We start from the raw sequence: 24,261 nt of genomic DNA, 5'->3' as shown, positions 1-24,261 counted from the left end.
GTTAATTCTCCTTCTCCACATACCATTGTGGAGTGGGAATTGCAGCCTGTCTACTGAGAAGCAGAGATCAGCACCTCTGCTTTGCTTGGAAATGGCTTTGCCTAATATCCCAGTGCCCATGGACTGAGCTCAGTGCCCTATGAGGAGGCACATGCTGCAGGAGGTAGCTGCTTGGACCCTGTGGCTGTGGGATCTTCTGCCCCAAGCACTGTCAGACTCATTCATGGAAGGGGCACAGCTGATAGGCCTTTCTCAGAGCTGGGCCATGGCAAGCATTTCTCCAGGGATGCAGCAGTCACAGCTGTGCCTCACCCAGGTAGGACAAAACAATGGAAAACTGATCAACTAACTAAATTAATTAACTAATTAAAATTAATTAACTGAGTACACATGCACCAGCCCAGTCTCCTTCTCTTCCCACTCGCAAGCAACTCTCCCCCACGTGCAGTACGCAGGGGTGGGAGCTATACAACTGGGGATGATAAATGCAGTTAGTCCAAGCTGCCACCATCACTTCATGTGACAGGTATGTTCAGACACTGTTCTCAGCCCTACAGTCTCCCTGCACACCCACCACCCACCATGCCCTCCCCAGGAATCACATAATTCCTCACCCTGACAGCCCAGTCCAAGTGCCAGCAGCTGCAGCTATTGTTGTTACATGCTGCCATTTATGAGTGGTTTTATTTCAGATTATTACGATTTTTTATTTTATTTTATTTAGATTATTTTATTCAGATTATTATATTAATTATTCAGATTATTATTATTATTCAGATTCTTGACGTTAAAAGCCCATAATTAAGATAATTAAAACAAAGACATTTGCCTTGTAATCAGCATATATTTCAATAAGATGTTTTAATTTACAGGTGAAAGTTCTGAGCTTATTATTTAAATAATGTTATCTATATTGACAACATGCTATATAGATCTGATTGTTTAGGGTGTTTATGATACTCCTTTATTTTTAAATCCTTTTTCAATTTGATGAACACACATCAAACCTCCAGGACATGAGAGAGAGTAGCTCCTCAGGGAAGCCAGGCAGACCTGTGTTAGTGGTTGCTGGGATTGCCATGGGGAGGCACTATACAGAGCCACAGCTTGGTCGAGGCACTGCAGTGATTCTGGAATCATGCAGTACAGAACTGGAAGGTATCCACAAGAATCACTGAGTTCAACTCCTGGCCCTGCACAGGACAATTCCCAAAATGCCACCATCTGCTTGAGAGCATTTTCCAAATGCTTCTTTGACTTCGGGTCGGCTCGGGTAGGGTCGGCGCGGCTCGGGTCGCCTCGGGGAGACACGAGTAGGCCCGTCTCGGGTAGAGACACGAGTAGGCACGGCTCGGGTAGAGACGCGAGTAGGCACGGCTCGGGTAGAGTCGGGTCGGCTCGGGTCTGCTCGGCCCCGCCCGGCCCCGCACGGGCCCGCGTTCCCGCTCTGCCCCCGGTACAGTCCCGCACGGCTCGGTACAGCCCATCACGGCTCGGTACAGTCCCGCACGGCTCGGTACAGCCCATCACGGTACGGCCCCGCTCGGGGCGGTGCCCGGAGCCGCGCGGCGGGGCCGGGACGGAACTGGAGAAGGGAGCGGGACCGGGCAGAGGCCGAGAGAGGTGCGGGGTCCGGGGGAGCCGAGCGGAGCGGGGACAGCCGGGGACGGGGGGATACTGGTGGGGAGGGGGGCCCGAGCTGGGATCTGGGGGAACTGAGGTCTGGGTTACTGGTTGTGGTGGGGTCTAAGTTACTGGTGGAGTCCGGAGAAACAGGGCTTCGTGGTTACTGCTGGGGCTTGGGGGAACTGGGGTCAGGGTTTCCTTGTCGGGTTTGGAGGGACTGAGATCTGCGTTCCTAATGGGGTGTGGGGTTACTGCCTCTGGTCAGGTATGGGCTCAAAGTTGGGGTTACTGGGGTGTGGGGTCAGTGCAAGGGTGGGGGAATGGGGCATAGGGTGGGTGGCCCAGCTGGGCTGCTGGGTGGGGTGCAGTGCGACAGGGTGGGGTGGGGGTCCCTGGGTGTGGTGAGGGTGGGTCAGCTGCACTTTCGTTGATGCGGGTTGTCATCCCTTGACGGTGGCCTTGGGCTGTGGGTCCCAAGTTGCCTGGTCTCCCAGGCAGTGTCTGACCTGGGATGGGAGCCTGGGGGCTGCTGCCCCATCCCACATCCGTCCCCACAGCCCCTGCTCCAGCAGTGTCCCCATGGACAGCCTTGCTTATGGAGTGGCCGCTCTGTGTTTTCTTCAGAAAAAGGAAAAAAAGTTCCCTTTCTTTACTGCTGAGCTCATTCTTAAACATTTATATTAGGGGGATTTGCGGGGCGGGGAAATAATTGTGTAATGTCTTAGGAGCAGGGGAGCATTCCAAAAGCATGACTGCGGGGCCTTTTCCAGCACTAGCACTCTGGCAGCCAAGTCTCTCAGTGGCCGCCAACCTCCCTAAACCCAGCCCCAGCCTTCCCACCCCTCCGGGAGAACGGGACTGTGATCCCTGGCTTGCATCTGCGTGGAGTGGGCTGGGAGCAGGGGCTTGGCTGAGCCCCCTCAAGCTAATATCCCCAGTCGGGAAACTGGACACTAGAGGCAGTGGTTTGGCTGGCTGCGTATCATGGGGACCAGTTGCGTTTTGTTTCTATTTTGCCAAGTGCTTTTGGTGTCCAAACAGTTTCAGTTTATGTCCAGCTCCTCCTCCTCAGCTCAGGTAGACACTGCATGAGATTTTATGGACTTCTGCTTGAATCCAGGTTCCTGACAGCTACAGCTTCTCCAGGGAAATATGTAAGTGAAAATAAGCCAAGTCACTATCTTGCTACAGGTTATCAGGAACCTTTAACCAGGGTCACCTCCCAACTTGCTGTTTGCACCGGAGAAGCGCACTGACGTGAAAAGTAAGGAATTGTATTAGCAAATAGTGATCGGCGCTGGGGCAGGCAGGCGTTGCACAAGTACAGGCATCTGCTGACATTGTGGCAGGTTGTTTGGAGCTTTCAACAAGACATTTGCGCTACCGTGAGGCTGGGAAGGCTGTCACTACTGCAGGAGGTAAAATAAGAACATGGCATGATGTCCTTTGGAAAAGGAGGTAAGGGCAGGCAGCTTTTCCCACACTGCTCAAACACTTGTGGTTTGACCTTTGTTTAGGCTTTCAAATTCTTCTGTTCCAAGTCCCTTTCTCTGTTTTGCTTGTGGATGTTTTCTGGGGGATTTAGCAATGAAAACGAGCCACCCCGGACACTTTGCTCCAGGTCTAGGTCTGGGAAGTTGCCCTTTTCCACTGGAGTGTGTGTTAAGCCCAGCCTGCCTGGTTGTGCACAAATATCTCCAAAACCATGGGAAAGGTCTAAACTTGTGCACTGGGTTGAGCTCCTACTTTGACAATCACTTGTCATTTGGATTAGCAGGTCTGGAGGTCTGAGGAAGGTTTCAGGCAGCTCTCAGTGGTAAATACAGACATTTTCCTTGGTCTTTGCTTCTGGCAGCAGAGGGATGGCAGGTGAGCCAGGAGCAGTGGGCAGCGGTGGTGCGGGTGGGCGTGGGTCAACCCTGGGTGTCGGCGAGGGCTGCTGGCCAGGGCTGAGGGCTGCTCTGTGCTGCACAAACTGCACAGCTCGGCCAGCCTGGGGGCTGGATGAGCATGAAATTACAGGTGCTGCTTTGCCAAAGCCAGCGCCACTTGGATGGTCTTGCTGCAATCCCAAGCTCTGCCCTGCCCTTTGAATTTCCCCTCAGCACAGCCGTTTGCTTCCAGCCCTTTTTGGAAATGTTTTCTGCCATTCAGCCTTAATGATTCCATGATTCTGTAGTAAGAGTCCCTCCGGTGCTTGCAACAGTGGCTGAGACACTTGTCCTGTACAACCTTGGCCATGGCTTAGGTATGTCAGCAAATGAAATTCCCCTCAGTGGATATCCCTGTGGGGTTTAATTTGGAAGTTTCCTTACTTTATCATTGTACCAGTGAGTCCAAACTGCTAAAACTATTTCTGTAGTGGAACTGCCCCACAGCACTGGGGGTATCCCTGTGGGCAGTGTCCCTGCCAAGGGGCTGCTCCCAGCACAGCTCTTTGCCCCCCCAGCCCTGCCCAGACTCAGAGCTGTGCCTCTGGCCAGGGCTGTGATCCCTGGTGTGACTGGTCCGACTGGGGTGGGGCCGTCAGCAGTGTTTGGGAATTTCTACTTTGGAGCAAAACCCCTCTGTTACCTCTAGGAAGTTGAGTCTGGCCAAGGAGGTTCATTGAAAGATTCCTGCCCCTGGTTGGAGTCCTTCAAAGCACTGACATCTTTGTCTGCTATTCCTGAGTCCCCATAGCGCAGACACTGGATGATGGACACATCCTGCTGCTGGAGGAATCACTGAGTTCAACTCCTGGCCCTGCACAGGACAATTCCCAAAATCCCACCATCTGCTTGAGAGCATTTTCCAAATGCTTCTTTGACTTCTGTCAGGCTTCAGGCTGTGACCACTTCCCTGGGGAGCCAGTTCCAGAGTCCATGATACTCTACAGCATGAGTTTGGGTGGCCTCAGACCTCTCCAAAACACTCAAAAGAGAGATTCTGGCTCTGGGAAATTATTTCTCACTCTACTGTGTCAGAGGCTGTTGAAAATAGCTGCTGTCAGTATCCAGGAGTTCCTGTGTGTCAGCAGTGGGGTGAGAGATTGTAAGGGGCTGGCTGTTCACCTTGCCAAAGGAGCTGGAGTATCTCTGATGTTCTCTGATTTGCTCTCCATCCCTGGTTCCTGGGGCAGCCTCACAGGCAGCTATCCTTCCTCTGTTCCAACAGGGGCAGGGTACTCCTGGCTGCTTGTGCCTCCATTCCATCTGTGCCTCCATCCTGCCCACGCCTTCATCCTGCCCATGTCTCCATACCGCCAAACATGGTCTTACAGAACAGGCAGCAGCAACAGCAGAACTTGCTCCTCCTCTACACCTAGAGATTGCCTTTTCCACCCAGCAATATCTTTTGGAAGGTTTTTCACAGTGACATTGTCCCCGTGAATGTTGGTGTCAGCCCAGTAGCAGGCACGCAGTTCCACTTACCAGGACAGTGCCTGCAGCCAGACTTCTGCCAAGGAGAGGGATGGGGAGGGTGGTGTCACCAATGTCCCTGTGCTGGCTGGGCTGCTGGGTAACAAGTATCTGCTCTGTTCACCTGACAGTGCTCCAGAATACAATGCACCTTCCCTCAGCTGCAGCTGGCAGCCCTTCATTTCTCAGGCTTAAAAATAGTCACAGGCATTATAAACAGCCCTGCATGGAACACAACAGAAAACTTGTTTTTCATCCTCTCCATGTTCCTTGTGGGAACAAATGCTCTTATCTCCCTTCTGTGCTTGGTTGACTTCTCTGTGCAGGACAGAGACGTGGAATATACAGCACATCCAGCACCATGCCTTGTATAGAGGAAATTATCTGTTTGTTTATTTCTGCTTCTATGATGTTCCAAGTTCTTCAGCGGAACCGGGATGAAGCAGCAGCCACTGGAGAATCATTTGGAGACTGGTGCCCACCAGCCTCTGAGCTTTCAAAAAAAATCTGCTCACAGACTTTGGCTCTTTCTTAAGAGCGCCTTCCAAATCCAAGGGCTGTATGGCATACTCACATTAATGAACACTTGCACGTTAACAGTTATGAAGTTTTTACCTTCTGCTAAAAAGGTATGAATTATGCATCAGGGAAATACATGAGTTAGCGGTGTGTAAAGAGCTTGGAGCGGCCCACGGATCCAGTGTGCGGAGGCGCCACAAGCCCTGGGGTTTTCCTATCTCTGCCAGCCCCATTCTGGCTGTCGGCAAGTCAGCGCACGGGCTCCCGTCCCAGTTTGGTGCATGCCCAAAGGCTGGCCTGGGAAGTCTGTGAGCATGTCTGGCTCTGCTCTCCCTGGGAAAGACACAGCTGCTGCTGCTGGCCCTGCCCTTGATATGCCACCAGCTTCACCACATTGGATTTTCCCCACAGAGTGAAAATAATGAAAACCAGAGCCACGTCATTTTGTGGTAATAAGGCATTTTCTGCAATCCTTCACAGCCTGCCCTTCACTGCCACAGGGACAAGCTCTCAGTGGTGCCTTTAAGCCTGGCAGTAGGTTTGGTTTTTGGGAACCGCCACGTATGTTTGCTTCCCGGGGTGGGGAGGGCCCATTGGAGGTTTTCTCCCAAATGTGCCTGCCCAGTGTATCATGCAGAATTGGGAACCCACTATCACACAGGCTTGGTGGGGACTACTCTGACTCAAATAAATAATGCTATTAACTGTGAAGTAGTGAAGGAATAAAACACACTGCATTTTGAGAGCACAAAGAACTGAAACCCACAAATTAATTAAGGTTCACAGCTCTCCTGTACAATACAGAGATAATTGCTCAGTTCACAGTTCATGTGGGATAAGAGGGAAAGGGATGTGGCACACTGATAGCAGCTCTGTAATATAATAAAAGAAGCACAAGTGTCACTTCAGCCCCAAGAAGCTTCTCCTGCTTCCCCTGCATCTCCTGGGGCTCACAGGGGACTGGAGGAGCTGGGCTTGTGTACTCCAGTGCCAAGTAGAGTCTGGACAGAGATCCCTGGCTCTAGTCCCATCCCACTGCCTCTCCCCATTACGCCCTGCAGCATCAGCCACGTTCTGCCAGGACACTCAGATGAAGCTTGGGATCCTCACCCGTAAGTGTTGGAAGATGTTGCTGTAATGGAGACTGCCAGCAGTCAAGTCAGCAATCCAGGCTGAATAATGTACTCATTGCTGTGTTATCAGCTGGGAAACCTGTTAGTAGTAAAAATACATGAGAAGAAGAAAGGGCACATGAATGTTTAAAGGGACGAAAGCTTTCTCAAGGATGACACTTAGGCAGGCCCAGCATGAGTCTGGGTGTCAGACATATCAAAAGGCTGCTGTACGGAAGTATTTTGGTATGTCTGATATGCAGGGACCACAGCTTTGCCTCAGGGATCTTATTTCATTCACCTGAAAATGAAAAGCATCACACCATACCCTGGAGACCAGTGAAAGATCCTGACATTGGACTCAAGGATGTCAAAAGTCTTTTCTAACCTAAATGATTCCCTCTTCTACCAAGTAAAGCAGCAGGATGAGAGGAAATGGCCTCAAGTTGCACCAGGGGAGGTTTACATGAGATACTAGGGAAAATTTCTTCACCAAAAGGGCTGTGCATCATTGGAACAGGCTGCCCAGGGCACTGGTGGAGTAACCATCCTTGGAGGGATTGAAAAAATGGGTGCACGTGGCACTCGAGGACAAGGATTAGCGGTGGCCTTGGCAATCCCGGGTTAATGGTTGGACTTGATGGTCATAAAGGTTTTTTCTGACCTAAAAGATGTCATGATTTTGTTTCCTGACTTTTATGTTAATAACAGATAGTGTCCAAACCCACAGAAGCCATCTAGAAACAGGATACGTGCTTTTTTCCTTCTTTTGTGAAAGTGGTTTTGAGGGCTGACAGTGAAAGATGAAGCACTGTGTACTCCCTCCCGTCATCCTTCAGTGAGGTTGAGCCCAGCAGTGGGACTTGAGAAGTGATATCTATAAAACAGATGTCAGTGGTAACAACTTTTTATTTGTATAGAAAATAGCTGTAAACAATTTAGTACCAGCTGTAGCTCTTGTATGGCTTTAGCGTCTGATGTCCCACACCAGTTCCTACCGGTTTCAGTGCTTGCCGCCAGGATTCGGTCCCATTAATCCAGTTTTTCTGGGCATGCCATAGGATGACATCTCTGATGAGGCCAGTGCATTCTGGGTTTTGTAGAATTCTACAAGAAGGAAAACTTCTGATACATACACTGAGAATATATTTTAAAATTTTAATGATTTTCTTTCTACCCACGTTGGTTTAAGGTTAAGGTTAGAGTTAGGGTTAAGATTAGGGTTCAGGGTTAAGGTTAGAGGGTTAGGAAAATTACGAATGGAGCAGGATTCCTCCCAGACCCAAGCCACCCCCAGCTACAACTCGGGCTGCCCTTGGAGTGCCAAACGTCTCTGACAAACTGACATCAGGAACCTGCAGAGGTGAGTTTTCTTTCCCATGGAAAAGGGGTGCCATTCACGTCCAGCGGCCGCGAGCGGGTTTCTGCGTCCCAAAATTACAAACGGAGCAGGATTCCTCCCGGACCCGAGCTGCCTCCATCCAGAACTCAGGCTGCCCTTGGACTGCCAAACGCCTCTGACAAACTGACAGTCGGGGAGGGAGGGCGAGAGGAGGGTTTTTTTACATTTTAAAAGGGCTGCCATTTGAGTCCAGGGGCCCAGTGGCTGGGAGCGGGCTTCTGCCTCCTAGAATTATGAACGGCGCAGGGTTCCTTCTGGACTCTAGCCCTCCCCACCTCGAACTCGGGCTGCCCTCGATGTTATAAACACTTCTGACAAATCAACATCACCAAAATTGTGTCGTGAGTTTTCTAGTGCAGGATTTTCCTCAGACCAAACCTCCAGCGTCTATTCACGAGTCTAACCTCAGCAACTTCACCGGACCTGGAAAATCACCTTTGGATCAGCAGCATGGGACCCAACCCACGGCACCACAACCGGCCCCTTACCAAAGCCTACCTCTGCAGTCCTAAAACTCTACATTTTCACAGGGCGTCCCCTCTGACTGACCTTAAAATATGTTGAAGTATCCTAAAATAGCTCTGAAATAGCTAAAGAATTAGCTATTCTTAAAGAATAGCCTAAAGAACTATTCAAGTTAAACCCGCGGTCCCCCCTTCCCCCGCCGACACCGTGGTTCCCGGCTCCGCCACCCCGCCCGCCCTCGGCATCGCGGTTCCCGCAGCTCAGCTCCCCTACACCCCCTCCGCGCCGTCCGCGCCGCCTTGGTGCCCCGCGGGCTCCGCTTTCCCGGCGCCCGTGGGGCCGCCGGCCCCGCCGCCGCCCACCGACACTATTCTGTGCGGTGCGGGCCGACCCGAAATTCGCGCTGCCGTCCACCACTCCCCCATGCTGCCCTACGGCGCTGACGTCATCCACGCATGCGCAGTCACCGCTTCTATCGCCGATGCTCCTGCCGCTACCCACGGCTGCCCCGTGCCCGCCCGCAGCTTTTCTACCGCCCTTCGTACCGGCCTCTCAAGCCGCGGAGGGGGAGAAAAGGGGACGGGACACCGGCTCTACAACTGCTGACACCCGCGTCGCCTCTGCCACCGCCCAGCCCAGCCACCGTCCAGTCCCCGCCATGCGTCTTCCGCATGTCCCCGCGTGCCCCACCGAAGCCACCCAACGCCGGCACACGGCCCCCGCCTGTCTCCGCCCCGCTGCTAACACCGGCACAGATCTCGTCAGTATCCGCTACGCCAACAACTCTCCCCGACAACGCGAAACAACGACAGTTTTCAACTTTCCTCTTCTACCTCACCACTTCCTCTTCAGAGCCCCAAAAAAGGGATGGGTTATCAGGAAAAAAGGGGTTTAATCTGAGGGAAAAAGCTTCCTTTTCCACAATTGCCTGTGTTCAAATTGAAGAGGAATCCACTTCCCCTGCAATTTTAATAGTCTCAATTGGAGGTAAACTGTGCTTTTTCTGTGCTGTTAGAGGTATCAACTGACAGAGACTGCCCATTTTCTATTTTTTCCCACTTTAAGTGGAACGGGAAAGCATGGATGATGCTTCCTTATGGATCTGAATTAAGGGCAAAATGCCCCCTTTTCCATCACCAGAGAGATTTAAAGTGAGGAAAACCACTCTTTTCCCCAATATCTGAGGGGATTAAATTAAAGGGGAGAAGCCATTTTTTTACCACTGTATTTGTTTAAATGAAGTTAGCTGTCCCATTTGCTCATTTTAAGCGTTGCCTTTTCCAGCATTTCAAGGGTTTAAAGCTGCATTTCAGGGCACTTCTACCCACACCCGGGCACCAAATATCTGCGACGGGAGCGAGGCCAGCAGGTATGTAATGGTAATGCCACCTGGGAGTCCATTCTTTTTCTTATTTTCATTTAGAATGTAGACAGCCCTGATTAAAGGTCCCTATGAGACACCATTCAAATCAATACTATTCTTCTCCACCCTAATTAATCACAGGTGGAGTGCTACTTAGTAATCACTGAAAAATAATTATGGAAGTCCATAAATTATCCAACTTAGCTGGCAACACTGCTGAAACACAAAGTTTTTCTTCTTACCTTTTTTTTGTTCCTTTGCTCCATTGTCCTGAGTAATTGTAGCAGAAAAGAAAACATTGTTTTTTCGCAAAGAGTTTTCTTCTACGCAGAGCTCCTTACCTCAAATTTAACTCAGAGGAGCCAAACAGCTACGGTCCCTCTGAGGGCCTTTATACCCGCTGGGATTTGCCGCCTCCCCTTTCCCAGGCATCGTGGGAAAAAGAGGCGGGCCCAATTAGGGGTATATTAACCCCAGGCTGTGCTAAGGGGCATTATTCCTTCCAGGGGAATCAGCAGGGGTAAAGAGCTCCTCTCTCATTTCAGTGAAGAGGCTCTTTCAATTTGCTTCAGCCTGCTAAGAGCAGGCATCTTTTTGGGCATTTGAAGCAGCAGAAGTTTTGAAAACACCTCGAAGAAAACAATATTGAATACAGGGAGTATTTAAGTTCATGGTTTTGTGTTGGGGGTTCAGGGGCAATAAGATGCTTTTATAATGACTCTTCTTCTTGGCTTTTTTTTTTTTTTTTTTTTTTAGGAGAATTTCCAGAAGTTCTAGGTCACATCAAGTGCGATACTTCAGATTCTCTCAGCAGATTCATCGTAACACAAAAGGGAACCGCCCCCGCAGCAGCTTTCCTTAGCAGCGGATCGTCCCCTCGCACAGATTCACTTCAGAGAGATAAGACGAGGGCTGTGGTCACAGAGGGGATAAAAACAGGGCGGTGGGGTAGGATTCACACCGGTTAGGGGTTTTGAGTCAGCTATGCGGGGGGGAAGTTTTGAGAAATGGCCTCTGGGGCCACAGTGCGGGAAAGGCTCACTTTAGCTAACGATGCCGAGGCGGGCAGGGCAGAGCAGTCCCAGGGTGTGTTGTCACTTGTCTCTTGTGCTTTCTGTATCTTCTGTACATCTTGTGTAACATATCTCTTGTCTTAGCCCTCCCAGGAGCTTATAAGAAACCCCAGCTCCTTCCGTTCATCTCCCATCTTTGCGTTCCTCGGCCCGGCACCGGCGAAGCTTCTATGCGGGAGGTCAGACAGGCGTCAGAATCGCATCTGTCTTTAGAAGCGTGTGATCGGATGTTTTTTTAGGTCTCGTTCTCAGCTGTGTCGACAGCTATATACAGCAGTGTTTTTTTACAGTGGATAAGGACTTGTGCCGATTCAAAGGCAGGCAGAGGCTTCCAGCCACAGGATTCTCAGGCATCCGTCTCTGCGGTTCTTGGAAAATAGTCGTTCCGTTAGCATGTTTTCCCTCCAGGGTCATCTGATCCCGGCAGGCTCGCCTCGGGTCCCTCCTCGGTCATCTCGTTCAGCATTCTCTCGGTCCTCGTCAGGACTTCCTTGTCTCAGAGAGTTTTCTCTCCCTGTCACATCCCCTTGTCTCACGGGTGCCTGGGGGTATTTGGTCCGGAGCTGCTCTGCCCTGGCGTCCAGCCTGGTTGTAGGTGTTTAAGGACAAGTCCCGGGCACTTGTAATTGGAGATTTGTAATATGGGCTGTAGTTGGAGTCTAGCTGGTATTCTTATGTTGGCAGCAGGTGTCTGGAGCTGTGAAGTTACCCTGCAGCACTTTGACTTTTTTCCTAACTTTCTTTCAGATTCAGACAGATTGACCTCCTGGCAGAACACCTGTCCCAGATGAGGGGGTCCCCCTGAGAAGGTCGGTCACGGTTTTACTTTGCAGCGGGGCTGGAACCGGTCACTGTGTTACAGCTCTGCTCTTTGTATTTATTTCTAGGAAGTAAAGCTGGAAAGCAGCGGGGAAGGCGAAGCAGGTGGGAGGTGAGCCTCGGTTGGTGGAGAGAAGCCGTTGTTCTTGCTGGGGTCGCAGTTTCTGGTGCAACTCCAAGCATCCCTGCTTGTTGGTGTGTTTCAGGCTGCCTCCTGATGCTGTGCTGAGGCCCCCTCACTGACCTGCCAAGAGACCCGGTTTGCTTCTCTGGTGAGCCCCAGCAAATATTACCGGAGTCCGTGACGAAGCCTCGACCTCGTCCACGTGTCGGTGCGGTCCTGGTACCCTCTAGGCGTGGCCGAGGAGTCGCGGCAAGTCGGGGGCTTTGGAAGGAGCGGCGAGGGCGCGCTCAACTTTCAGCGACGCTACATCGCCTGCTCTCCGTTTATCCTTGGCGTTCCCTGCGACGACGGCATCCGCCTAGGAGCGTGGCCGAAGCGTGCGGCCGGAGGACCCGGGAGTTCCTAAGAGATGGTGAGTAGGAGTCTCTTAGGTGAATATGCCTCTAAGATTGTGCACTTATATTTGGTTTTCTTTATCATAGGTGATGATACTTGTCTGAGACAACAGCCCGGTGAGAGAAGAACTTCCCAGACAGCAAGGTGGCTTTGTTTGGCTCCTGACCGGCCTCTCGCCGTGACTCACATCTTCAGCCCTCTGAGAGATAAGTGGAGCCCACAGAGGGGATCAAAGCAGGGCGGCGGTCGGGACTGAGATCGGTTTGGGTTTTTGAGTGAGCTTTGGGGATGGGGAGGTTCTGGAAATGACCCCATAGGCCCCAGTGAGGGAAAGCCTCACTTTGGCTAACAATGCTGAGGCAGGCAGGGCAGAGCAGTCCCAGGGTGTGTTGTCACTTGTCTCTCGTGCCTTCCGTGTCTTATGTGCATCTCGTGTAATGTGTCTCTTGCCTTAGTCCTCCCAGGGGTATATGAGAAACCCCGGGGACCTTCCGTTCATCTCCCATCTTTGCGTTCCTCGGCCCGGCGCCGGCGAAGCTTCGATTCGGGAGGTCAGACACGTGTCAGAATCGCATCCGTCTTCAGAAGCACGTGATCTTTTTAGGTCTCGTTCTCAGCTGTGTCGACAGCTATGTGCAGCAGTGTTTCTTTACAGTGGATAAGGACTTGTGCCGATTCAAAGGCAGGCAGAGGCTTCCAGCCACAGGATTCTCGGGCATCCGTCTTTGCGGTTCTTGGAAAAAGTTTTTCCGTTAGCATCTTTTTCCTCCGGGGTCACCCGAGCCTGGCAGGCTCACCTCGGGTCCCTCCTCAGTCATCTCGTTCAGCATTCTCTCGGTCCTCGTGAGGACTTTGTCTCCCTGTCATGTCCCCTCGTGTCACGGGTGTCTGGGGGTATTTGGTCCGGAGCTGCTCTGCCCTGGCGCCCAGCCCAGTTGTAGGTGTTTAAGGACAAGTCCTGGGCACTTGTAATTGGAGATTTGTAATACGGGCTGTAGTTGGAGTCTAGCTGGTATTCTTATGTTGGCAGCAGGTGTCTGGAGCTGTGAAGTTACCCTGCAGCACTTTGACTTTTTTCCTAACTTTCTTTCAGATTCAGACAGATTGACCTCATGGCAGAGTACTGCATCCCAGATGATGGGGGTCCCCCTGAGAAGGTTGGTCACGGTTTTACTTTGCAGCGGGGCTGGAACCGGTCACTGTGTTACAGCTCTGCTCTTTGTATTTATTTCTAGGAAGTAAAGCCGGGTAGCAGCGGGGAAGGCGAAGCAGGTGGAAGGTGAGCCTCGGTTGGTGGAGAGCAGCCATTGTTCTTGCTGGGGTCGCAGTTTCTGGTGCAACTCCAAGCATCCCTGCTTGTTGGTGTGTTTTAGGCTGCCTCCTGATGCTGTGCTGTGGCCCCCTCACTGACCTGCCAAGAGACCCGGTTTGCTTCTCTGGTGAGCCCCAGCAAATATTACCGGAGTCCGTGACGAAGCCTCGACCTCGTCCACGTGTCGGTGCGGTCCTGGTACCCTTTAGGCGTGGCCGAGGAGTCGCGGCAAGTCGGGGGCTTTGGAAGGAGCGGCGAGGGCGCGCTCAACTTTCAGCGACGCTACATCGCCTGCTCTCCGTTTATCCTAGGCGTACCCTGCGACGACGGCATCCGCCTAGGAGCGTGGCCGAAGCGTGTGGCCGGAGGACCCGGGAGTTCCTAAGAGATGGTGAGTAGGAGTTGGGTTTTGGTGAATATGCCTCTAAGATTGTGCACTTATATTTGGTTTTCTTTATCATAGGTGATGATACTTGTCTGAGACAACAGCCCGGTGGGAGAAGAACTTCCCAGACAGCGAGGTGGCTTTGTTTGGCTCCTGACCGGCCTCTCGCCGTGACTCACATCTTCAGCCCTCTGAGAGATAAGTGGAGCCCACAGAGGGGATCAAAGCAGGGCGGTGGGTCAGGACTGAGATCGGTTTGGGTTTTTGAGTGAGCTTTGGGGATGGGGAGGTTCTGGAAATGACCCCATAGGCCCCAGTGAGGGAAAGCCTCACTTTGGTTTGCAATGCTGAGGCAGGCAGGGCAGAGCAGTCCCAGGGTGTGTTGTCACTTGTCTCTCGTGCCTTCTGTGTCTTATGTGCATCTTGTGTAACATCTCTATTGCCTTAGTCCTCCCAGGGGTATATGAGAAACCCCGGGGTCCTTCCGTTCATCTCCCATCTTTGCGTTCCTCGGCCCGGCGCCGGCGAAGCTTCGATGCGGGAGGTCGGACAGGCGTCAGAATCGCATCTGTCTTTAGACGCGTGTGATCGGATGTTTTCTTAGGTCTCGTTCTCAGCTGTGTCGACAGCTATATGCAGCAGTGTTTCTTTACAGTGGATAAGGACTTGTGCCGATTCAAAGGCAGGCAGAGGCTTCTAGCCACAGGATTCTCGGGCATCCGTCTTTGCGGTTCTTGGAAAATAGTTGTTCCATTAGCATCTTTTTCCTCCGGGGTCACCGGAGCTCGGCAGGCTCGCCTCGGGTCCCTCCTCGGTCATCTCGTTCAGCATTCTCTCGGTCCTCATGAGGACTTTCTTGTCTCAGAGAGTTTTCTCTCCTTGTCATGTCCCCTTGTCTCACGTGTCATGGGTGTCTGGTGGTATTTGGTCCGGAGCTGCTCTGCCCTGGCGCCCAGCCCGGTTGTAGGTGTTTAAGGACAAGTCCCGGGCACTTGTAATTGGAGATTTGTAATATGGGCTGTAGTTGGAGTCTAGCTGGTATTCTTATGTTGGCAGCAGGTGTCTGGAGCTGTGAAGTTACCCTGCAGCACTTTGACTTTTTTCCTAACTTTCTTTCAGATTCAGATAGATTGACCTCCTGGCAGAACACCTGTCCCAGATGAGGGGGTCCCCCTGAGAAGGTCAGTCACGGTTTTACTTTGCAGCGGGGCTGGAACCGGTCACTGTGTTACAGCTCTGCTCTTTGTCTTTATTTCTAGGAAGTAAAGCCGGATAGCAGCGGGGAAGGCAAAGCAGGTGGAAGGTGAGCCTCGGTTGGAGGAGAGAAGCAGTTGTTCTTGCTGGGGTCTCAGTTTCTGCTATAACTTTAATCCCTTGGGTTTTTTTTATTTTAGGTGGTCTACTTGCAAGATATCCCAGCCCAGGATGCTGGAGGACAGGTGGGTGCAAGCTCTGTGTGTGTTTTGGTGTTTATGTCCTTGGTTTGCTGCTAATCTTTAGTTCTTGAAGATAGAATGAAAGAACCACATCACAAATCCCACCTTGTGGATCCTGACACACATTGGTGTCACGGACAGGATTCTGAGAGACAGAAGGGGTTGCAGGTTTATCGTGCAGTCAGTATCAGGGGAAAGACGTTTTGCCTCAGCCGCCCCTAGCCTGCCACGTCGGTGAGCAGTGTCTAGAAAGCAAGGGAGGTGACTCGAATTTGTTAAAAACAGCACATGCCTCAGGGCAAAGCACCCCACACTCGTTTGAGGGCTCTGTCTTCAGAACTTTACAGGGGATCTTTGAGTATGATAAGTGGGACTGAGTGGTTTTTCTGTTTAAAGTCCCTGGTTTGCTGCTAATCTCTAGTTCTCTAAGATAGAAGGAAAGAACCACATCACAAATCCCACCTTGTGGATCCTGACACGAATCGGTGTCACGGACAGGATTCTGAGAGACAGAAGGGGTTGCAGGTTTATCGTGCAGTTATTATCAGGGGAAAGACGTTTTGCCTCAGCCGCCCCTAGCCTGCCACGTCGGTGAGCAGTGTCTAGAAAGCAAGGGAGGTGACTCGAATTTCTTAAAAACAGCACATGCCTCAGGGCAAAGCACCCCACACTCGTTTGAGGGCTCTGTCTTCAGAACTTTACAGGGGATCTTTGAGTACGATAAGTGGGACTGAGAGGTTTTTCTGTTTAAAGTCCCTGGTTTGCTGCTAATCTTTAGTTCTCTAAGATAGAAGGAAAGAACCACATCACAAATCCCACCTCGTGGATCCTGACACGAATCGGTGTCACGGACAGGATTCTGAGAGACAGAAGGGGCTGCAGGTTTATCGTGCAGTCAGTATCAGGGGAAAGACGTTTCGCCTCAGCCGCCCCTAGCCTGCCACGCCGGTGAGCAGTGTCTAGAAAGCAAGGGAGGTGACTCGAATTTCTTAAAAACAGCACATGCCTCAGGGCAAAGCACCCCACACTTGTTTGAGGGCTCTGTCTTCAGAACTTTACAGGGGATCTTTGAGTACGAGAGGTGGGACTGAGTGGTTTTTCTTCTGTTTCAGTCCCTGGTTGGCTGACAAGCTTGTGTAGTCCAAGATGGAATAAAGGAACCACATTGGGAATTCCACCTTGTGCATTGTGACAGTAACTCAGTGCTTTTTTCTTTTCTGTCTTTGCAGGAGTTGGTGTTGCCCCGAGCACGGCAAGGAGCAGAGATGAGCAGGTGAGTTGGCATTTTGAAGTTAAGTTAGAGGACAGGGCTGTAGTGGGATGGGCCCCTCTGAAGCCAAGGGAGAGGGTTTCTTTGCAAGCTTGCCAGAGCTTTTGCTGGGCAGGGCAGTTCCAATCCATCTTCTCGTTGTCTCGTGTTTCATGTCATCGGCCATCTCAGCCTCTCGACGTCATCGTGGATTTTTTCGTCTGAGGAACCGGCCTTCGCATCCACAGCTATCGCCGCGTTCACCTGGCAGACATCACCTGCGACTGCCTTGTACCGTGCCTGCCTCTGTAAAACTAACTGCATTGTGCCTGCCTCTGTAACTTAACTTTACTGCACTGTGCCTGCCTCTGTAACTTAACTTTACTGCACTGTGCCTGCCTCTGTAACTTAACTTAACTTTAACTGCATTGTGCCTGCCTCTGTAACTTTAACTGCATTGTGCCTGCCTCTGTAACTTTAACTGCATTGTGCCTGCCTCTGTAACTTTACTTAACTTGAACTGCATTGTGCCTGCCTCTGTAACTTTACTTAACTTGAACTGCATTGTGCCTGCCTCTGTAACTTTACTTAACTTGAACTGCATTGTGCCTGCCTCTGTAACTTTACTTAACTTGAACTGCATTGTGCCTGCCTCTGTAACTTTACTTAACTTGAACTGCATTGTGCCTGCCTCTGTAACTTTACTTAACTTGAACTGCATTGTGCCTGCCTCTGTAACTTTACTTAACTTGAACTGCATTGTGCCTGCCTCTGTAACTTTACTTAACTTGAACTGCATTGTGCCTGCCTCTGTAACTTTACTTAACTTGAACTGCATTGGTTTGGAGCTGCCCTGCCCTGGCACATAGTTAGATTTAGGTGGAACAATTATAAAAGGTTACAGTTTCTCTTTTCTATGAGGTTTTTGTGTAAAAAATGTGTGGGCCTAGAGGGTGGCTGAGTCATAGCTACCATAGAATCCCTCACTGACCACCTTGTGTTGTTTTGCAGGTCTCTGATGCCTATTTTCTGAGGATCTACCTTTTGATGTTGAGAAGCAGCAGTGAGAAGATATCTCAGGGCATTTTGTTCAGCAGAGTGTTTCAAATAAGGGTTGCGGTCACTGTGCGAGTTAGTCTCCTGCTGCGTGTCAGAGTGTGGCTGTCTGTGAGAGTCGGTGGGTCAGGGTCTGCTTGTGTGCATGTGTGTCGAGTGGTTCTAACCTGGTATGTATGGCTTTTGCTTTTCAGGACTTGCAATTCACTTTTAAACTTAGAATAAAAAATCCCCAGCTGGGGGGGTTTTTTTTTTTCCCTCCCAGCTGGGGTTTTTTTTCCTCGGTCCCGGCCGGTCTGCGAGGCGACAGTCATCGCCAAAGTTTGGGCACGGACCGGCCCCGGACCGAGGTTTTCGGCAGGCAGGCTGAATTTGAGGCCCCCCGGGAACCGAGTTCCCGTGGGGTAGGAGGGGGGTGTGTGTTTGTGTCGAGTGGTTCTAACCTGGTATGTATGGCTTTTGCTTTTCAGGACTTGCAATTCACTTTTAAATTTAGAATAAAAAATCCCCAGCTGGGGGGGTTTTTTTTTTTTCCCTCCCAGCTGGGGTTTTTTTTCCTCGGTCCCGGCCGGTCTGCGAGGCGACAGTCATCGCCAAAGTTTGGGCACGGACCGGCCCCGGACCGAGGTTTTCGGCAGGCAGGCTGAATTTGAGGCCCCCCGGGAACCGAGTTCCCGTGGGGTAGGAGGGGGGTGTGTGTTTGTGTCGAGTGGTTCTAACCTGGTATGTATGGCTTTTGCTTTTCAGGACTTGCAATTCACTTTTAAATTTAGAATAAAAAATCCCCAGCTGGGGGGGTTTTTTTTTTTTCCCTCCCAGCTGGGGTTTTTTTTCCTCGGTCCCGGCCGGTCTGCGAGGCGACAGTCATCGCCAAAGTTTGGGCACGGACCGGCCCCGGACCGAGGTTTTCGGCAGGCAGGCTGAATTTGAGGCCCCCCGGGAACCGAGTTCCCGTGGGGTAGGAGGGGGGTGTGTGTTTGTGTCGAGTGGTTCTAACCTGGTATGTATGGCTTTTGCTTTTCAGGACTTGCAATTCACTTTTAAACTTAGAATAAAAAATCCCCAGCTGGGGGGGTTTTTTTTTTTCCCTCCCAGCTGGGGTTTTTTTTCCTCGGTCCCGGCCGGTCTGCGAGGCGACAGTCATCGCCAAAGTTTGGGCACGGACCGGCCCCGGACCGAGGTTTTCGGCAGGCAGGCTGAGTTTGAGGCTTCCGGGAACCATGTTCCTGAGGACCACCGACAGCAGGATTATAACGGGGCGGTGGAGAGGAGAGTGAAGGTGAGTACGTGTGCGAGCTGAAGCCGGCTTCTGTGACGAATGAGTATTGTGTTTTCTGTGTGCTCCTTGTGGTTTGGCATAGTAGTAATAATGAAACAGCATGTATTGACCTTTCCAGAACTGTAGAAATAGTTATATTCTGTTAATATGTATTTGGCTTGTATTGTTCTGTATTTGCATTTGCTGCTGTTTTGCTGTATTACTCTGTATGTGAATTAGGGATTTTTCAGTGTGTACATGGATTGTATTGTAATGCATTTGTCTCCAGTTTCTCTGTGTTTTGCTGTAGTGTAAATAAATTCATTAAATAAAGGTGAATAAACTTTCATCCCCCTGCCCCCCTACCACCACTCCCCCCCGGCTCTTGTGTTTTTGGTGTGGTGTAGTCATTATTTTCAATCTATTTCTTGCTTTTCAATCTCTTTCTAACTTTCTCTAAGTCTCTGTCACTGTTGCTCAGTCTATTTTTCTGTTTCTTTTCTCTCCAACTCTGTTTCCTTTCCCTCTAGCTCTGAGTTAGACAGAAAGCAACTGGACTCGATTCCTTTCCACCGTAACTCCGAGTTACGGTGAACAGGGATTGTCTCCGTTTCCTTTCTCTCTGCCTCTGAGTTAGACACAAAAGAAATAGAGTTGGTTTCTCTTCACTCTCCCTTGGTTTCTTCTCACTCCATCTCTGTTTCCTTTCCCTCTAGCTTCGAGTTAGACAGAAAGCAAACGGACTTGATTCCTTTCCACCGTAACTCCGAGTTACAGTGAACAGGGATTGTCTCCGTTTCTTTCTCTCTGCCTCTGAGTTAGATGGAAAGGAAGTAGAGTTGGTTTCTCTCCACTGTCCCTCTCTTTCTTTGCACTTTGACTCTGTTTCCCTTTTCTCTGTACCTCTGACTTAGACTTGGACTTAGTTTCTTTGCACTCCCACTCTGTTTCCCTTTTCTCTGGGACTTGGACTTAGTTTCTTTTCACTTTGGCTCTGTTTCCCTTTTCTCTGTGACTCTGACTTTGACTTGGACTTAGTTTCTTTTTGCTCCCCCTCTGTTTCCCTTTTCTCTCTGACTCTAGTTTCTTTTTGCTCCCCCTCTGTTTCCCTTTTCTCTCTGACTCTGACTTGGACTTAGTTTCTTTTTGCTCCCCCTCTGTTTCCCTTTTCTCTCTGACTCTAGTTTCTTTTTGCTCCCCCTCTGTTTTTCTTTTCTCTCTGACTCTGACTTGGACTTAGTTTCTTTTTGCTCCCCCTCTGTTTCCCTTTTCTCTCTGACTCTAGTTTCTTTTTGCTCCCCCTCTGTTTCCCTTTTCTCTCTGACTTGGACTTAGTTTCTTTTTGCTCCCCCTCTGTTTCCCTTTTCTCTGTACCTCTGACTTTGACTTAGTTTCTCTTCACTCTCTCTATTTTCTTTCCCTCAAACTTTAACTCATTTCTCTTCTCTCTAACTTCTTCTTTTGCTTTCTAGCTTTAAACTTTAAACTTAGAAAAAGCAGCAGTAGAACCTTTCGTGCTCCCGGGGAGTAAAAAAACAAATTAAAAATTATAAAGTACATACCACTTACTCCCCGGGAGCACGAAACCTTCTACTGCTGCACCAGACTTATTATTTTTATTCTTTTTCTTTATAGTGTATATATACTATATAGGGGGCCCCGCCCACTCCCACCTACACTATACCTACTCCCAACCCCTTTCCAACCCTCACTCACTCCTGCCACACCAGTGACCCTCCCCTAGCACTGACCCAAGCCCCTCACCCACCCCTCCTGCACCTCCCCTACCCCCACCCTAACCCTAGCACCCACTCCCCCTATGCACCCCCCATCCCCAAGCACCCACTCCCCCTATGCACCCCCCATCCCCAAGCACCCACTCCCCCTATGCACCCCCCATCCCCAAGCACCCACTCCCCCTATGCACCCCCCATCCCCAAGCACCCACTCCCCCTATGCACCCCCCATCCCCAAGCACCCACTCCCCCTAATGCACCCCCCATCCCCAAGCACCCACTCCCCCTATGCACCCCCCATCCCCAAGCACCCACTCCCCCTATGCACCCCCCCATCCCCAAGCACCCACTCCCCCTATGCACCCCCCATCCCCAAGCACCCACTCCCCCTATGCACCCCCCCATCCCCAAGCACCCACCCTAACTATACACCCCCCCATCCCCTAGCCCCCACGCCTCAAGCACACCCCAGCCCCAAACACAGCCCCCCACCCCAGCACCCCCACTCCCAACACACCACCAACACCGGGAGCCCCCCCAATCAACACAACGCCCACCAAAACACCACCCCTCAACCCCAGCAGAGCCCCCGAGCCGCCCATCACGCCACACCACCCCCCGGCACCGCTCCACCCCTCGGGACCGCCCCAGAAGCGTCGATCACGCCACCCCACCCCCGGCACCGCCCCCCAGAACCGCCCCCACGCCGTCCGTCACGCAGCCCCGCCCCACGGCCCCGCCCCCGGCACCACCCCCGCGCCATCCGTCACGCGGCTCCGCCCCTCGGGACCGCCCCGCGCGTGTCAGTCACCGAGCCCCGCCCCCCGGCACCGCCCCCGAGCCGCCCGTCACGCCTCCCCGGCCCCCGGCACCGCCCCCGAGCCGCCCGTCACGCCTCCCCGCCCCCCGGCACCGCCCCCGAGCCGCCCGTCACGCCTCCCCGCCCCTCGACACCGCCCCGCAGCTGTCCGTCAACGCGCTCCGCCCCGATGACATCACACGGCCGCCATTTTGTAAAAAAATATCAACATTCATATTTTTAATGAAATACATACAAAAACACGACAAAACGGCACGATAACACAACCACCCCACCCCGCACACACCCCGCCGACCGCGCCACGGCAAAAAATCGGTCCCGAAGCCGCACAAAAAGTCGCGATCACGGTCGCCCCCCCCAAGCCCCGCGCCGCCGCGGGAGCGCCCCGGGCCGACCCGGAACGACCCTCCGGCGCGCGCCAGCGCGCCGGAGGGTCGTTCCGGGTCGGCCCGGGGCGCTCCCGCGGCGGCGCGGCGCCGGTAAAACCCTCGGCACGGGCGCCGCCATCTTGACCGGAAGTGCGTCACCGGCACCACGGCAACCGCCCGGAACTGCCCTCCTGGCCGCCCCGCCCACCGGTACCGCCCCCGAGCCGTCCGTCACGCCGCCCCGCCCCCCGGCACCGCCCCCCCGCCTGCCCGTCAAGGCGCTCCGCCCCGATGACATCACACGGCCGCCACTTTGTAAAAAAATATAAACATTAACATTTTTAATAAAATAAACCCAGAAACAGGACAAAACGACAAAGTAACACAAGCACCACACCCCGCACACACGCCACCGACCCCGCCACGGCAAAAAACCCGTCCCGAACCCCCGGAAACAGTCCCGATCACCGTCGCCCCCCTAAGCGCCCCCCCGCCGCGGGACCGCCCCGCGCGGTCACCAAACGACCCTCCGGCGCGCGCCAGCGCGCCGGAGGGTCGTTCCTGGTCGGCGCGGGGCGCTCCTGCGGCCGCGCGGCACCGGTAAACCCCCCGGCACGGGCGCCGCCATCTTGACCGGAAGTGTGTCACCGGCACCACGGCACCCGCCCGGAAGCCCCAACGGCGCATGCGCGGCGCCATTTTGTCCCGGAAAAAAATCAAATCGAAAATCCCAAATCCCGGCGCCGAGAAGCGAGAGAAAAACGGCACCGAATGCCGCGCGGCAGCGCGGCATTCGGTGCCGTTTTTCTCTCGCTTCTCGGCGCCCCATTTCAAAGCCACACACAAGCAGGACACTATAATTATGCATAACCACATGGGCGCGGCCATTTTGAACCGGAAATATAGGGCACGGCCATGTTTTTGCCGGAAATACAGGGCGCGGCCATTTTAAACCAAAAATACATGGGGGCGGCCATGTTTTTGCCGGAAATACAGGGCGCGGCCATTTTGAACCGGAAATTGATGGGCGCCGCCATGTTTTTGCCGGAAATACAGGGCGCGGCCATATTTTTGCCGGAAATACAGGGCGCGGCCATGTTTCACCCGGAAATACAGGGCGCAGCCATTTTGAACCGGAAATTGATGGGGGCAGCCATGTTTTTGCCGGAAATACACGGCGCGGCCATGTTTTTGCCGGAAATACTTAGCAGCCGCCATATTTAATCTGAAATTCAAAGCTACAGCTCCAGACTCCAGTTCCAGGTTGCAATTCCAGGCTCAAGTTCCAGGTTATGGTTCTAGGTCAGGGTTCTAGGTCAGGGTTCTAGGTCACGGTTCTAGATCAAGTTCTAGAACACGTTCTAGATCAGGTTCTAGATCGGGTTCTAGATCAGGTTCTAGATCTGGTTCTAGATCGGGTTCTAGATCGGGTTCTAGATCGGGTTCTAGATTTCAGTTTCACTTTCACTTTCGGTTTCGGTTTCACTTTCACTTTCGGTTTCACTTTCAGTTTCGGTTTCACTTTCAGTTTCACTTTCGGTTTTACTTTCGGTTTCAGTTTCACTTTCAGTTTCACTTTCACTTTCGGTTTCACTTTCACTTTCACTTTCACTTTCACTTTCGGTTTCACTTTCACTTTCGGTTTCACTTTCGGTTTCACTTTCAGTTTCGGTTTCACTTTCAGTTTCACTTTCGGTTTTACTTTCGGTTTCAGTTTCACTTTCAGTTTCACTTTCACTTTCGGTTTCACTTTCACTTTCGGTTTCGGTTTCACTTTCGGTTTCACTTTCACTTTCACTTTCAGTTTCACTTTCGGTTTCACTTTCGGTTTCGGTTTCGGTTTCACTTTCGGTTTCGGTTTCGGTTAGGGTTAGGGTTAGGGTTAGGGTTAGGGTTAGGGTTAGGGTTAGGGTTAGGGTTAGGGTTAGGGTTAGGGTTAGGGTTAGGGTTAGGGTTAGGGTTAGGGTTAGGGTTAGGGTTAGGGTTAGGGTTAGGGTTAGGGTTAGGGTTAGGGTTAGGGTTAGGGTTAGGGTTAGGGTTAGGGTTAGGGTTAGGGTTAGGGTTAGGGTTAGGGTTAGGGTTAGGGTTAGGGTTAGGGTTAGGGTTAGGGTTAGGGTTAGGGTTAGGGTTAGGGTTAGGGTTAGGGTTAGGGTTAGGGTTAGGGTTAGGGTTAGGGTTAGGGTTAGGGTTAGGGTTAGGGTTAGGGTTAGGGTTAGGGTTAGGGTTAGGGTTAGGGTTAGGGTTAGGGTTAGGGTTAGGGTTAGGGTTAGGGTTAGGGTTAGGGTTAGGGTTAGGGTTAGGGTTAGGGTTAGGGTTAGGGTTAGGGTTAGGGTTAGGGTTA

General features: G+C 51.9%; 1 protein-coding gene and 2 long non-coding RNA genes across 11 annotated transcripts; 2 read left to right on the top strand and 1 right to left on the bottom strand.

The window, feature by feature from the left end:
• The first annotated feature begins 1,537 nt into the window (after positions 1–1,537).
• On the top strand, positions 1,538–7,328 carry LOC147649579 (uncharacterized). 3 transcript variants are annotated; one of them, XR_015278398.1, is made up of 3 exons: positions 1,538–1,623; positions 2,818–2,890; positions 2,976–7,328. It is a non-coding gene; the product is annotated as an uncharacterized LOC147649579 (long non-coding RNA). The 3 variants fall into 3 exon arrangements; XR_015278399.1 differs by having other exon boundaries at positions 2,668–7,328; XR_015278397.1 differs by lacking the exon at positions 1,538–1,623 and having other exon boundaries at positions 1,975–2,890.
• Positions 7,329–7,549: 221 nt separating this feature from the next.
• Positions 7,550–10,664, bottom strand: LOC147649578 (uncharacterized). Of its 2 annotated transcripts, none has more exons than XR_015278400.1 (2): positions 10,131–10,664; positions 7,550–7,765 (listed from the first exon to the last, which is right to left on the bottom strand). It is a non-coding gene; the product is annotated as an uncharacterized LOC147649578 (long non-coding RNA). The 2 variants fall into 2 exon arrangements; XR_015278401.1 differs by lacking the exon at positions 10,131–10,664 and adding an exon at positions 8,014–8,071.
• On the top strand, positions 8,801–19,361 carry LOC111944403 (uncharacterized). 6 transcript variants are annotated; one of them, XM_086859107.1, is made up of 15 exons: positions 8,801–9,512; positions 9,810–9,894; positions 10,645–11,770; positions 11,849–11,892; positions 11,987–12,316; positions 12,387–13,457; positions 13,536–13,579; positions 13,674–13,739; positions 13,924–14,003; positions 14,076–15,178; positions 15,257–15,300; positions 15,392–15,436; positions 16,663–16,706; positions 16,875–16,973; positions 17,694–19,361. In XM_086859107.1, exons 1-3 carry the CDS (start codon positions 8,981–8,983, stop codon positions 10,748–10,750), a joined length of 723 nt encoding a protein of 240 aa, XP_086715233.1. In that variant the 5' UTR covers positions 8,801–8,980; the 3' UTR covers positions 10,751–11,770; positions 11,849–11,892; positions 11,987–12,316; positions 12,387–13,457; positions 13,536–13,579; positions 13,674–13,739; positions 13,924–14,003; positions 14,076–15,178; positions 15,257–15,300; positions 15,392–15,436; positions 16,663–16,706; positions 16,875–16,973; positions 17,694–19,361. The 6 variants fall into 6 exon arrangements, 5 of the variants coding, with proteins under 5 accessions (XP_086715233.1, XP_086715231.1, XP_086715232.1 ...); XM_086859105.1 differs by having other exon boundaries at positions 13,924–15,178; XR_015278396.1 differs by having other exon boundaries at positions 9,209–9,285; positions 13,924–15,178.
• The last annotated feature ends 4,900 nt before the right edge of the window (positions 19,362–24,261 follow it).

This window comes from Cyanistes caeruleus, chromosome 21 (assembly GCF_971803275.1).
Source record: "Cyanistes caeruleus chromosome 21, bCyaCae1.hap1.1, whole genome shotgun sequence".
Taxonomy (NCBI): domain Eukaryota; kingdom Metazoa; phylum Chordata; class Aves; order Passeriformes; family Paridae; genus Cyanistes; species Cyanistes caeruleus.
This window is presented reverse-complemented; position numbering and strand designations above follow the sequence as displayed.